Here is a 14,174-nt window from a genome sequence, read left to right on the forward strand (position 1 = left end):
CAGCGGCGGGAGAGGCGGCCCGCCTGCCCCTCCCGCGCAGGGCATGGCGGCCCCGGGCCCTCCGCGGCTGCCCCGGCTGCGGCTGGGCCCGCGGCTGCGGGCCGGGCTGGAGGTCGCGCTGCGGGTGCCGAGCCTGTTCCTCATCGACGCCATTTTCAACTCGGCCCCGCTGCCGGGCGGCTCCGTGAGCGCCGCGCTGCTGGGCGCGCTGCTGCGGCTGCTGGGTGAGACACCTTCCCTTCCTCCCCCTCCCGAGAGACACGGACCGTGCCCCGCCGGCCCCGCTCACAGCCGCGGGCACGGCGCGGCCGCCGCCGCCCCCCGCCCCTCACCCGCCGCCTGGCTGTTGCTACTGTCGCGGCCCGTCTCTCCCCTTCCCCCGTCCCTGATTTCCGTCCCCACTGGTTCTTCTCTGCCACCCCCGAGCCCCTGCTCGACTGCCCGGGCTGGATCGTCACCTCGCTCCCTCGTGCCCCTCTCCGGTCCCGATTCACCCCCCCGATCCATCCCCGGCTCCTTCCGCCTCTTCCCGTCCCCGTAACGGTGCAAGGACCCGGAGAGGGCTCGGGGCTGTGACTCCCCCTCCTACTCTGGGGGCTTCCAAGGCGGAAGACATGTAACTTAGCGGGTATAGGGGGTTTATGTGTTTTTTTAAAAACACTTTGTATAGTGTGATGTCTTCCTGAAATACGTTGTTAAAGCCTTATTTTTGCAACAGCAGTTCAGAAATGCAGGGAATTTGGTTCCCAGAGGAAAGGGAAGCCTTCTGAACCTTGCCAATGGTTAATTTCAAGCTTTATTTTGTTTCCCGGCATGAAGGATGAAAGTGACAGGTATAACTAGGCGATACTGTTTTCAATATCGTTTTCTTGGGTTCTTACATAGCCTCGGCTTAGTGGGAGTCCCGTTTCTGAACTGTTGTACAGGTGATATTGTGCTGTGTTTCACATTTTGGAGCTGGCGATCCTGAGGCAGGAAGGAAAACACAAAACACATCAAGTTGTTGTTTTGTTTGGGTTTTTTTGCAGGCCTAAGACAGATGGATTTTAAGTTCTATTTGATGTTTATAGTAGAAGAAAAACAGGAAGGAAATAGGCGGTACAGCTTTTGAGGCAGGGAGCAGAGGAGAGCAGGTTAAAGGAAATGTGCATAGTGAGAAGCGTGGTGTGACTGCATCAAACAAGTCGAGGAGCAGAGGGGAAAAAGTAAAAAATAATCTATAGCAAGACAACAGGTCAGAGTAGAACAAAGGGAGGAGGTAACAAAACGCAGTGTTTTATTTTGGTTTTTTACATTTATTATATTTTTATGTTTTTTATTTTTATTGCTTTGGTAAAGAGTGCCAGGAGAAGTCGCTGCTCACATGAGAAGCAAAGCTGAGGAGGCCCTAAGTTGTCTCCTTTGCCTGCCGTGCCACGGGTATCGGCAGCTCCGGGATGGGGAGCAGGAGTTCTTCCTCCCTGCTTCCCATTTTCTTGACCTTTTGTTCAGCACTTATGGAATTGCTAAGAGTAATTAATCCCACTGATAATTCCTTTTTTAAAAAATGACATTGCAGTGCCTCACCAACTTCATTTTAGGAGTTCTTCATCATATGATCCAGGTGCTGTAGGAAGAGCCTTAAATTTAATCCCACCTGTGTAAATGAGTGGTGGATGTGTTATTCAATGATGTCCCTTAAATGTGCGATACTGGGATTAACAGATTAAGCCACTTTTGAGGTTTGCATTTATATGAACACTTTTCTAAGAAGTGGGTAATTTTTGCCTTCTGCAAAAAAGCTTTGGGAATGTTTTATGCCAAGAAACTTATCTTGAACATTTAGAAAACGGGTCGGTGGTTCTTGGCTTTCCAAAACTGAAGAAAAGATAAAAATGTAGCCACTTGAAGATGATCTTAAACACCTTCCATGTGGTTCAGATAACAGTGCTTTTGCATCTATTTTTTTTCTCATCTGAATTTAAGGATTGCAGGGTTGGGTTTTTGCTGCTGTTAGGAAAGTGATAGTTATTTTGGATCATTCTGTGTTTAAATAGTGGGAAAATGTCCTTTGACTTACCATTTGCAGACTTTGAAGTACTGTTCCAAACTTTTCCCATAGCACAGGAGAAATGGACAACCTGTCCACCAGATATGAAGATTGGAGCTCTGGAGAGACTGATGACTTTTGGGGGTGATGTTAAACAATTCTGAAATATTCTGGAAGTACAGCTCTTCAGGAATGTTAATACAGATCTGTGTGGGTGTTACAAAGTTTTACAGCAGGATTCCTTGGTCTGGTTCTTCCATCACTTTCTACAGAAGTAAATAGTTATACAGAGCACAGAACCAACTTCCACAGCTGGAGCATGTTTTCCCTTTCATCTTTTTGATTAACCTTGCTTTGTCCCCAGTGCAATGTTTACTTTTCGTATCTTTGCATTGGGTTTAAGTATCTCAATTCCAGCAGAACTACCACCCCCAGGAGTGACTGTCACCTCAGACAGCAGTCCCTCCTCATTGAGGACACTGAGTTTTGAGAAGGGTACTGTAAATACTTGAGTCTGCAGAAAGATGTGGAAGTAAATAGAATTACTGGAGCTAGGGAGCAATAGTTTGGCAGTTCCACATGAATGAAATGCTGATGTGTAAAAGTGATTGTTCCCTGCAAGGGATTGAAAGTCAAATCCTTAGTAGTGGGTTACTATAAAGATACTGACAAAACTCAGGATTTAAAGGAAAAAAAATGAGAGGGAGACATTCATTTTAACACAATAAATTATTTTAAAAGTAAGCGCAGCATGGTTTGGTTCAGTGCTGTGTTTGGAGGCCATACTGGGACAGCTGGCAATGGGGTGGCACAGGTGGAAACAGTAAAGATGAGTGGAAAGACAAACCTTACCAAACGAGGAACTGCAGCATTTCCTAGCAGAGAGAAAATGGAAAAAGACTTACTGTTTTGGAGGGAAAGGGGGGATGGGCAGGGGGCAAGGGCAAAGTCTTCTGTTGAGGTGGACTAAGTGACATAAATGGAGATGGGGGAAAGGAGTGCTCACTGCCCCTTCTGAGATTTGTTACCTCTTACAGTCTTTTGAGACTCCTTCAGTGAGTCTTGACTTTTCCCCACAAGTGTTAACAGAGGTATGATGTACTTTTTGTTAGTCCCTTTTCAGAGGAACCAGTAGGACAAGCTCTATTGACTCACTGTTGTACTGTTTTTAGAGATGTGTCTTGCATGTGAAACGTCAGTGTTTTAAGATGACCTGCAGTATCTAAATACAGGCCTGTTACTGCCACTGCAAGACACAAAAATAGGTTTTGTTAAGGCGTGTTTCAGAGCAGCCTGCTTAGTGCAAAATGCATCTCCTTTGGCTCAAATGATCAGAATTACATAAATAACGTCCTTGTACAGGCATGTGAGCCTTTTCTGTGACTTCTGAGAAAAGACAACGGCTACAAACTCGTCAGCAGTACTGGCTCTCCTAAAGATGTTTGTGGTGGTTAAGATGACAAGGCAACTGTCAAGCTTATTTTTTAAGAAGTGCTGCATGTAACAAATACTCAGCTTTTCCTAGAAGAACTGAGCTACAGTGCAAGGGGATTTCTGAAAACTGACAGAGGCTTTTCCTCAGTCCATTTCACAAGGTTACCAGATTAATGATTAATCAGGGAGAATGTGTTTGTATCAGCCAGTGCTGCTGGCAAGGAATATTGTTGAGGTGTATTAATAACTTTATTTGTAGCCTGCCTTTTGTAGTTGATTCATGTTGATCCTCTCTCTTCTTCTCAGTTCTCCAGGCTTTGGAGGGGTTTTTTTGTATATTTGTGTGTGTTTAGTTGCTGTTGTTGTTTTTCTTTATACAAGCAGTGGTCACACTATTGGTAGAATCAAATGCTGTTTCAAAGAATTTATTCTCATGATCAAGAGACTATGGCTTAAATATTTTTTAAACACTTGATTATGGTGGATTTAGAACAACCTAAACTACAATAATCAGAAAAGACCAATGCTGTCCTCCAGCAGAAAGAGGATTACTGGTGATTGCACTGGTTTTAGTACAGAGACTGAAAGCAACTTAGAATCAAATATAAGTTGTAGGGATTGAAATGTCTCCAATCTGGTTTGGATAAGAAAGCAGTTGAATAGAGTGGAAGCTGATTGAGAAGGCCAAAATAAAGGCAGTGTGTTTCCTGAAAAAGAAACTGTTTAAGGAAATGGATCTAGTGCTAAGTGCCATTTAATTTAACACCTCTTAGGGTACAGCTCTTACCTATGTAGGACACAGCGATGGGATTCATAAATTACACTACAGAAGTTTACTGCAGGGACATATAATCCCAAACTCCCAGTACTGCAGTTGCTCTGATAGGATTTCTCATAGGAAGGTGCAAACTTCCCAGTCACGGTCAAGATGTGGTCATGGTCAGTATGAGGGAGAGGTTAGCAAACAGGAATTTCAAGGCCTAAATCTGACTTCTAACAAGACAGACAAGTTTGCACTGGCATTGGCAAAGAGGCAGTTGGTGCAGTTTTGGATTCTGTGCACAAAAGGTGTATGCTGTGGAAGGTCTTCCCCATGTGACCTTTGTTGCCACTGTGACCAGAAATAAAAGCAAACTGAAGGGAAATAGAAGGAATGCCTTCCCCACAGCAAACTACAGCAATTTTTCACTATTTTCCCATTAAAGAGTGTAACTGAAGTGTTTTGGTTACTTATCTTTAGTACTCCATCTTGGAGAGCTGTAGTTGAGTGCCTTGTTCAAGTGAATTAGGGGACTTACAAAATTTTACTCATTTATTTTTTATTAGCTTTGCTTATAAAGGTGATGCTGTATCTGTTGGGGGTTTATTTTTAGAACTTGTCTACCCTTGGATTTCAGGACTAAGGCTGAAAGGCTGGGAGTTGTCACTGTTCTAGTCTGAAACTGCAACAAACTTCATAGTAATTGTGACTTAGGGCTTGCACTGGCTTTGCATCACAGCTGTAGTGCACAGCTGTTAAATGCAGAGATTAACTCGTCCTCTTGCCTGTTCTCTGAAAAGGGCACCATTGGTAATGCAAAGTTACAAGTGACTAATGGGGAAGTGATACATTAAATAAATGTAGCTCCAAAGCTAATAGGTTAAAATCTGTTGTTGAACTTCTGTTGAGAACTAAATGATTTCAATCTGGTTTTAGGTGTCTTTGTATCCAGTGTTGTTCTGGTCTTACAACAGCGAGCACTTTTCAAGTTCTACATGATCGCCTCGGCATTTCTGCTGGCTGCAACTTCAGTGTTGGTGAATTACTATGCTGCTTTGCACATAAACTTCTACAGTGCCTACTACACAGCTGCATTTGGAATTCAGATCTTCCCACATAAAGGACCTTCGCTATGGATGGCACTTTCCATCCTTCAGCTTACCTTTGGAATTGGATATGTTATATTGCTAAACATGCAGTCCATATACTCTCAACTCATCATCCTGGATATACTGATTCCTGTAATTGGCTTGGTTGTTGAATTACCTTTAAATGTCCGGCAAGTACTTGTTTTTATTTCAGGCCTAGTTCTGACACTAAATACCACAGCCATTTTAGTTACGAAAATTAAGTGGTTCTATTATTCGGTACGATACGTTTATCTGCTGGTGAGGCACATGTATCGTATTTACGGATTACAGCTATTGATGGAAGATACATGGAAAAGGATCCGGTTTCCAGCTGTGCTGCGTGTCTTCTGGCTAACAAGACTTACAGCACAAGCTGTGGTATTAACATATGTTGTAAAGATGGCTGAAAATAACACGGAAGAAAAATTCTTCTTGATATCGTGGGATAACTGTTGGGAACTGATTTGCAGCCTGATCATAAGTGGGTGTGACTCTACTTTAACTGTGTTGGGCATGAGTGCTGTCATTTCTTCAATAGCGCATTATCTGGGACTTGGTATCCTGGCCTTCATTGGATCAACTGATGAGGATGACAAAAGGCTTGGGTTTGTAGCACCCGTCTTGTTTTTCATTTTGGCTCTGCAGACTGGTTTAAGTGGACTGAAACCAGAGGAACGATTAGTTCGCCTGAGTCGAAACATGTGCCTTTTGTTGACTGCAGTCCTGCATTTTATCCATGGAATGACAGACCCTGTGCTGATGTCTCTCAGTGCCTCCCATGTGTCATCGTTCCGCAGACACTTTCCTGTACTGTTTGTCTCCGCTTGCCTTTTCATTCTTCCGGTTCTGCTCAGTTACATCCTCTGGCACCACTATGCACTAAATACTTGGCTTTTTGCAGTCACAGCATTCTGTGTAGAGCTTTGCCTAAAAGTAATAGTTTCTATCACTGTTTATATATTGTTTATGATTGATGGCTACTATAATGTGCTATGGGAAAAACTTGATGATTATGTCTATTATGTTCGCTCAACTGGCAATATTATTGAATTTATATTTGGAGTAATCATGTTTGGAAATGGAGCTTACACAATGGTTTTTGAATCGGGAAGCAAGATTCGTGCTTGCATGATGTGTCTGCACGCATACTTCAACATCTACCTGCAAGCCAAGAATGGCTGGAAGACTTTTATAAACCGCCGAACTGCTGTGAAGAAAATCAACTCACTTCCAGAGGTAAAAGGAGCTCGGTTACATGAAATCGATGATGTCTGTGCAATTTGCTACCACGAGTTCACCACCTCTGCGCGCATTACTCCATGCAACCATTATTTTCACGCACTTTGTCTTCGGAAGTGGCTGTACATTCAGGACACATGCCCGATGTGCCATCAGAAAGTGTACATTGAGGACAAAGAAAATGCCAATCTCTCTAACAACAACGGGTTTGTAGCACCAAATGAAAATCCTGTACGGGTTGCAGAAGAAGCTGCTGATGCTGAAAATGAATTAAATGAAGATAATGACAGTTCTGATAGTGATGAGGAAGATGGCGACTGTGTGGCACAGCACTTGAATGAGACTCTTAATGTTGACTCTAACTCTCTTGGTGATTAAGATGTCCTTTACTAAGCCGTGAGGTATTTGTTTAAGATTGACTTCAACAGAGTAAAAGTATCACTTTGTAGTTATTGTACTTAAGCACAACAGCAGTATCTCAGTGTTGAGTCTGTGAATGGTGGTTGTTTACTGTGGTGTGTGCTACTGTAAATATACCTCTAATTTTTGCTGGTCTCTTTCATGACCACCTTAAAATTATGTACATTATTGTACATGGAATAAAATGTTTTCACATTTTTAAGATGGTTGGAAAAACACTCTTTAATTGATGTAGTGATAATGTTGTGCCAAAGACTGTAATACCAGTAATCCCCAATCAATGTCTTCTGGATGCAAATGAAAAATACTGGTGAAAACAGACTCTTCAGCCGGTCAACTCGGAAACGAACGCCTGAGCCAAAGCAGCTTTACTTACAAATTCAGTATTAGCAGAGCTTTATCGCAAAAAAATAGTGAGTTGCGTTTTTAAAAAATAAATAAAAATTTAGGTTGGTAGGCTTAATGCTACAGCATTTGCGTATGTGGAACAAAAGGCGACACTGCTCAGCTTTCTGGTGAAGCAGCAAGGTGCATGCCATGGATGTGTCCCACCCTCCTGAACTGCCAGCAGTAGCTTGAAGTGCTTTACATGTGAATGCAGCAGCCTGGTGCTCATCCTGTGCCTCCACTGCTCACTGGAGTTACAGGTGTGGGCTGGCCTTGAAGTCGATCTTGAATCTTGATGAAAGGGGAACAGGGCTGAGAAACTGCACAAATGCAGACCACCTTTTCAAAAGCAGCTTTAATCTTGTACCATAAAAAACCCAAAACCCACTACATACTGGCTTCCATTGATTAGAACTTGCAGGTATGATGATTTTAAAATTTTTGCAATATATTTACTGAAGTTATGCTGAATAAATGTAAGAAAAACAACTTTACATATTTGGAAAGAAGACTTTAATGGTGTTGTTATATAGAGTATTGGCCAACTCAAGTGGGTCATCTTCTCTTACTGCCGCCATTATTTCCAGAATTTGACTAAAAAAGAAAGATTTATATTAGAAGACTGAAACCCAGTACTTCAGAATGTACTTCAGATTGCTGCATGTGTATGTACAAGTCACTAAGATTAGCCTGGAATAAAAACCTATGCTAAGAGCAATAGGGCAGGGTGCTCAAATATGCAAATAGCTTCATTTTTAATTTACTAACTGCCATTTTCTTTACACTGAACACTGGTTTGCTCACTGGTACAGATTCATCTTTGGTCTTTCGACTCTTGTTTGGAGGTAATTAAACAGCTTTCTGATTTGAAGGAAGTGTCATTTTGTGGGTGTCTTTATCAATGATCTTCATTTTTCAAACTAAAACTCATTAGCCTTTCAAGGCTAAAGCTGCACTATGAATAGACTGGTCTATGGGAAGCTTAAATTCCAGATACAGCTTTATCTGAGCACAGTGCTGTCAAAGTAACTTGCTCCTACTTCCCAGTTCTTTAGCTTAATTGTGATTAATGTGGTTGGATATTTGCAGTAAATATTAAATGAGCAATTTCAAAAGGCCCAGGGTCTTGATACAAGCCAGGAAAAGGAGGCAAAAGAAATGGGATAGACATGATTAAAATCAAGCCACAACCTTTTCTCTGCACTTGCTTTCTTGATTTTGTATCAGTCATTCTTAAAAAAAAAAAGTAATATTCTGTACACTTCCTGAGATGTGTCATACTTTGATTTTTCCACTAGTAGCATAAAACTTCACCATGAAGAGTAAGAAGCTTAAGCTTGGTGGTAGGGTTTGGTGGATTTTGGATCTTGCCTTTAAACTGAGGCAATAGCTAAACTTCTTTTTGAGAAAGAGTAGGAAATTAATAATTACTGTATAATTACTTAATTACTGTATTGCAAATATTTTCCTAGATGCAGAATTAGCCAAACACCTTCTTGATTTAAGAGGATATTCCAGATGAGATGGGGTGAGATCAGGCCTACAGAGAAAGAAGTAACAAATACCAAAGAATTTCACCCTTGAAGACTTAGGGCTTACTTCTCTCTCCTCACTTGGATGCAGTAGAAGGCTCTATGTTACTGTAACACTGTGTATGTGAAACTGAAGGAGAAAAAAGAAGCCTCTGGTGGCTAAATTTTTTAAAAATAGCTTCAAAGGGGAGTAGTTCCTAAATTATATATATATGAAGCAGAAATATCACCATCAAAACTGAAAGGTGTCCAGTACCACCAAAAACAAACAAATGGAGACCTCCTCCTGCCAATTGAGCTGTATTAAACAGTATATATACCCTAAACATTAAAACCACTTTGTGGAGTAACATTCCCTCACACCAGATTTTGCTACTTGAGAAGTCACAAAATACCAATTCTCAATTACCATTCTTCATTTTTCTTAAACCTTAAGAGGTTCTCAAATTACAACTGGTTATAATGAACATTATTGGGATGATAATTTTGAAATAAGGTAGAGCCAAGAAAAATTTTGTTTTATAAAAGAAGGCAAAAGCCAAAGCGCAGCATTTGTGTAATGACCTAGAACAGACTGTGCATTTTGAGTTTGGGGGGTTTTTGAAACATTTCTGTAAACTACAATTAAACCAGCAGACAAAGATGTGGGGGTGTTGTTAACATACAGGCTGGTTGAAATAGTAACAGTAGAGGCCCTTCACTTGTGATCAGAAAACTTTTCAGTTGATCTCTTCCCTACTCCAAAATTATAGAAAGTCTTAAAATACTGAAGGAACCCTTCTGTGCTAATGTGTCCACTTCACATTTAAAATGAAAAAAAAAAAAAAAAGAACTTCAAAGAGTATTACAATTGACCCAATTGCATAAGATATATCCGAACACTAGGAGATGTCACCATCTAAGCTCTAAGCTGCAACTGTACTTTTAGCATCATCAGTGGTTTTCTAAGTTTCTTCATGTCTCAAAAAGCAGCAGAATTCCCTTTAGTTCTCAAATAAATTCTTGTTTAGACACCTTGCTGCATACCTGGATCTTTAGTACTATCTTGAGCAGTGTTTCTAAATCTAGACAGGGCATTCTGAAAACTCGGCTTTTCATCTATTAGTGGTATTTAATGCAAATAACATTTTCACTAAAACAATTACACATTTTCCTGCTTTTTACACTTCTGTGAGGGACTGTGTGTAAAAGAGGCAGAAAACAGTGTCTGTGCTTACCAATTCTGTCCATAAGCCCCTGGAGTTTTCTTTCACTACTCTGTATCTTGGCTGCTGTCATTCATATCTAAATTTCATAGGATCAGATTCTTTGAAGCACAACAGCAGAAGGAAGACATGTCCCTGACAAAATGCATTTTGTGGCAGTTCATGTCACAGGCCTGTGACAGGAGCAATGTCACAGGCACTGCTGGTGTCTCGGCACTGTCCCAGCTGTGGGGCTGTCCCCTGATCCCCAGGGCTGGATCAATTTTAAAAACTACCTGAACAACAACTGAGTGAAATGAATATTCAAGTCAGGTTACTTTACAGGGTTTAACCTCTTCTACAATGTATCAAGTGAAAAAATAAAAACAGTACTTGTTTCACTTTCAGGGAGCATTGTACATCCAGAATTGCTGATGTAGGAAAATTAGGACTTCTAATTTTTTCCACAGCCTATAAAGCAAAACCTTGCACAAGTTTCAGTACAATTAGAATTAATTTCTATTTTATACATTACTAGTGAACTGGGATTTTTCTATTTTTTTTCATGTGAGATTTGAAGTATTTAAAATAAGAGTACAGTGGTACACTTACATTATATGGCAGGGTTCATTTCTGTCCTTCAAGCAGTGCCCTTTTTCCCATTTCTTTTTTGTAGGAAATGTAGTTTTAATATATTTTGATCCAGCATGAGTATTTTTCACTCCACACCAAGGTGCATCTAGTTTAATTAAAAAAAATAGAATTAGGAGTGCAATTGTTTGAGAATAGCATGAGATAGTTCAATCAACTACTTCTACAGACGAAAGTTCCTGCAGTCTCTTTCTAGCAGTGACCTCCAACTCAAAAGGAAATTTAAGAGGTCTGGGCAATTTAACATCTTGGATTTTTATGCCATTTTCTTCAGGATTTTACACTTGAAAAAATCAGCAGTAATACACAACACTAATTTCTTCTGACATGATAAAGACAGCCAGATATACTGCATGCATTCCACAGAAACTTCCTGTATAACAGGTCTGTAGTTCATGTGCAAGTAAATTTAAGGATTTAGCAGTTTGTGATTTCCTTTCTCAGATTCAGAAATTAAAGTAAATACTGTATTTGTGACTGTCAGTTATTGATAATTGAACATGAAAAAAGAAAACATCCCTAGTCAGTCTATTAAAATGACTGCTCAGTGGGCTAAGGGAATTCAAGCATTCTTCCACCTATTCCATTTAAAGAGCAGTTGTTTCCAAATGCCATTACTGCTGCCAGCAGCTAACTCATAGCCATTGCCCGGTGCTTGGCACATCTCCAGCAAGCTACATTTTAAAAGATACTCAAGCAGGATTCTGGTACATTTAAAAATCTGGGTTGTCAATTTGTCCTTTTCATCTTCCCCTGCAATGTCAGGAACTGACACAGCAGCTTATTTCTTCCAGCAGAAAGCTGGAAAGGAATATTTCTGTACGCTGCTTTCTCAAGTGGAGAAAACAGCCAGTCCTTTTCCTGGTCTGAATTCTTTAGGTCTTGATTCTGCTTTATGACTGTCACACCAGCAGATCTCATTGCCCATTGTCACAAACTGACCAAGATATAAAATCTTACCAGTCTCTATCATTAATCGTTCACTGGGAATTGACTTCAGTGTCTCCAAGTTAGCTTCTGTTTTCAGTGAACTAGAAAATTTAGAGTTTGTTTAGTTAAAAAACCAACATAAAAAGTGTATAAGAGTAATTACTGTGCCTGTTGAAGTGTTTTGTAGCAAAGGCAGCTTCCTAAATAATGTTGTTAATGAATAAAATTTGCTTCCTTTTTTAACAATACTGCCTGCAAATTAAAATTTTGCAGAAAACAGCAAATTCAGAGTTACTGGGAGAAGCCATCTCACCCCAGTAAGCTGCAGAACCCCTCTCTGGCTGCCCTTGCTTGCCTGGTAACAGGCTCTGTGCCTTACAAAGTGGTGCTGGCTGGCACTTGGCCAGGTGACTGCTGAGAATGCAGACTGCATAACCAGGAGATGAGGTACTCAGGTTAAATTTGCATTACTCCAGCATTTGACAGGCAGCTTAAAATGAGGCTGTTTTTAAAACACTCCTCAAAAGGAATCTTTCCACGCTCAACAGCCTTATTTATTTACAAACAAGGATTGACCTGTGGGTAGTAGAGTGGACCTAGATTAGCTCACTGAGCTGCATGGCAAGAACTTTGATGGCTAACAGACAGAGAGCAGTTCTAAATCTGTCAGATGATTAAGGGTCTAGCAAGCTTTGAAAACTTGACCTCATTGTTTAAAAGAAAGCAATGAGTTCACTACAGCTGCCATTTTAAAGCAGTTACATTTCTTGTAAAGAACTTACCAGCCATTTATTCCAATATAAAGATCCAAATCTATTAGTGCTGCTGCTTGTTCCTTTGTGCCATCAAAAGAATGTACCTAGAACACAAATAAAAATATAAATGTATTTTTATTAAAACTCCAATCATTCAAAAGTATGTATTATCTTTTATTAGCATCACATACCTTTGACAGTATGCATTACACATCATTACAAACATCAGGACAGGACATGGCTCAGTTGATTCTGAATTTGAGCAAAGTTCAGGCTGGAGTCACCTGAATGCTGCACTACAACTGGTTACCACACTTTAACAGTGATAAATACGTGTAGAAAAGGCCTATCCAGTGATACTCTTCTGGCCCTGGAACTCCCTCTAAGTGATAGCTGGGAGATCATACTCAGGAAGTAATCCTGTGCACACTGAATTTTTGTATTCTTTCCTCAGTATTCCCTACAGGGCACTGTCAGGGACACCATAGGAGTAGCATTCTCTCCACAGATGTTAGGCCAATGGAACTAGCAAGACAGACTGCTTGGTCATTCCAGGGACCGGAGAGGAAGTGGAGGGTCGCAAGTTACAAACAGTGTAATGCAGCTGGGAACTGCATCTTCTCAGCCTGAGTGGAGTAAAGAGACTGCTCTGCTTCCCTGTGCTGGGACAGGCACAGGCAGTTGCAGAGGATACCTGCTTGTTTCTCCCCTGGTTCCTGGCTGTGCAGGAAAAAAGAAAGGGAGGAAGGAAGAAGAGCCTTCACAGCATTACATAAGAGCAGAACATGCAAAGCACTGAGTGTGGGGAAGGGTTTTGTGGTAACAAAGGACAAACCTGGGGACTGCAATATTCTTGTAGGAGGTGTGGTCTCATGTTAGAATAATCTGAGTATTCATCCCTTTTGAAAAATCCAGTCATAATCAAAACCTGAAAAAGCAATGCTGGACTTCTCCAACCATTTCACCCAAAGCTTTTCCTGTTAGGCTTTTGAATTTAAAATGTGATCTGAGTATCTAAAGACATAAAGTAATCAAAAATTCCATCTGGATCTAATTTGAAAACGACGTCTTAACATCAGAAGCAAATGTCTGAGGTTATGGCTTCCATTGGGAACACGCATCTAAATTATTTGCGGTCTGAATGCATTGCAGTTACAGACACTGACGAATTGGGAAAAGGCCAATGGCAATGATGAGGTGCTTTAACTGTCCTTCTAGCAGGCCAAGAAAAACTCTTCACATCAGCTGCAGAGCTTTTTCTCAGCCTATCTTCTTACCTTACAAAAATTCTGTCAAATAAGCAATGAAAATAAAAATAATAAAAGGGACTGGAAAACGCACTGATTAATAACAGCTTAAATCATATAACAGGAAGCCTACCCAGATTCCATGACAAACAAGAAATTGCATATTAAGCAACAATATTCACACACATGCATGGAAAAATGAATGCTACACTGAAGTCCACACTTACCACCCCTCCTACAATTCTATCTCGGTTTCTTCTCATTATGTCTATGAAATGAAATAAATAAAAATGTAAGATAGCTTTATAACAGACAAATATGAAAGATTATCATGTTCAGAATTTACTCTGGATATGAAATTCTCAAACAAAACCCACCTAAAAATTCAGTGTGTGAATTTCTACAGTGGAGAAACATGGGCAGCTGCATCTGTTCTGACAAGTCAAACTGTTTTTCAAAATACCTGTAAAATAAAA

At 40.6% G+C, this 14,174-nt stretch overlaps 2 protein-coding genes across 4 annotated transcripts in view; one reads left to right on the plus strand and one right to left on the minus strand.

Annotated features, from left to right (window-relative positions):
* RNF139 (ring finger protein 139) lies at positions 1-9,742 on the plus strand. The gene is made up of 2 exons (XM_032132871.1): positions 1-224; positions 5,160-9,742. Exons 1-2 carry the CDS (start codon positions 44-46, stop codon positions 6,968-6,970), a joined length of 1,992 nt encoding a protein of 663 aa, XP_031988762.1. The 5' UTR covers positions 1-43; the 3' UTR covers positions 6,971-9,742.
* The window catches only part of TATDN1 (TatD DNase domain containing 1), a 16,881-nt gene continuing 10,442 nt past the window's right edge, over positions 7,736-14,174 (minus strand). For all 3 annotated transcript variants that reach the window (XM_032132885.1, XM_032132894.1, XM_032132902.1), the window contains 6 exons: positions 14,076-14,161; positions 13,926-13,966; positions 12,479-12,555; positions 11,727-11,797; positions 10,728-10,854; positions 7,736-7,993 (listed from right to left, as the gene is read on the minus strand). In XM_032132885.1, coding sequence (XP_031988776.1) covers positions 7,891-7,993; positions 10,728-10,854; positions 11,727-11,797; positions 12,479-12,555; positions 13,926-13,966; positions 14,076-14,161 — 505 coding nt within the window. In that variant the 3' untranslated portion in view covers positions 7,736-7,890. The remainder of the gene's footprint in view (positions 7,994-10,727; positions 10,855-11,726; positions 11,798-12,478; positions 12,556-13,925; positions 13,967-14,075; positions 14,162-14,174) is intronic.

Source organism: Corvus moneduloides, chromosome 1 (genome assembly GCF_009650955.1).
Source record: "Corvus moneduloides isolate bCorMon1 chromosome 1, bCorMon1.pri, whole genome shotgun sequence".
Lineage (NCBI taxonomy): Eukaryota > Metazoa > Chordata > Aves > Passeriformes > Corvidae > Corvus > Corvus moneduloides.

Excerpts from the sequence above, each read along its gene's own strand:
- RNF139 (XM_032132871.1), top strand. The coding sequence starts at position 44 with ATGGCGGCCCCGGGCCCTCCGCGGCTGCCCCGGCTGCGGCTGGGCCCG. Across the intron at positions 225-5,159 it reads CGCGCTGCTGCGGCTGCTGG|GTGTCTTTGTATCCAGTGTT; the intron begins GTGAGACACCTT and ends ATCTGGTTTTAG.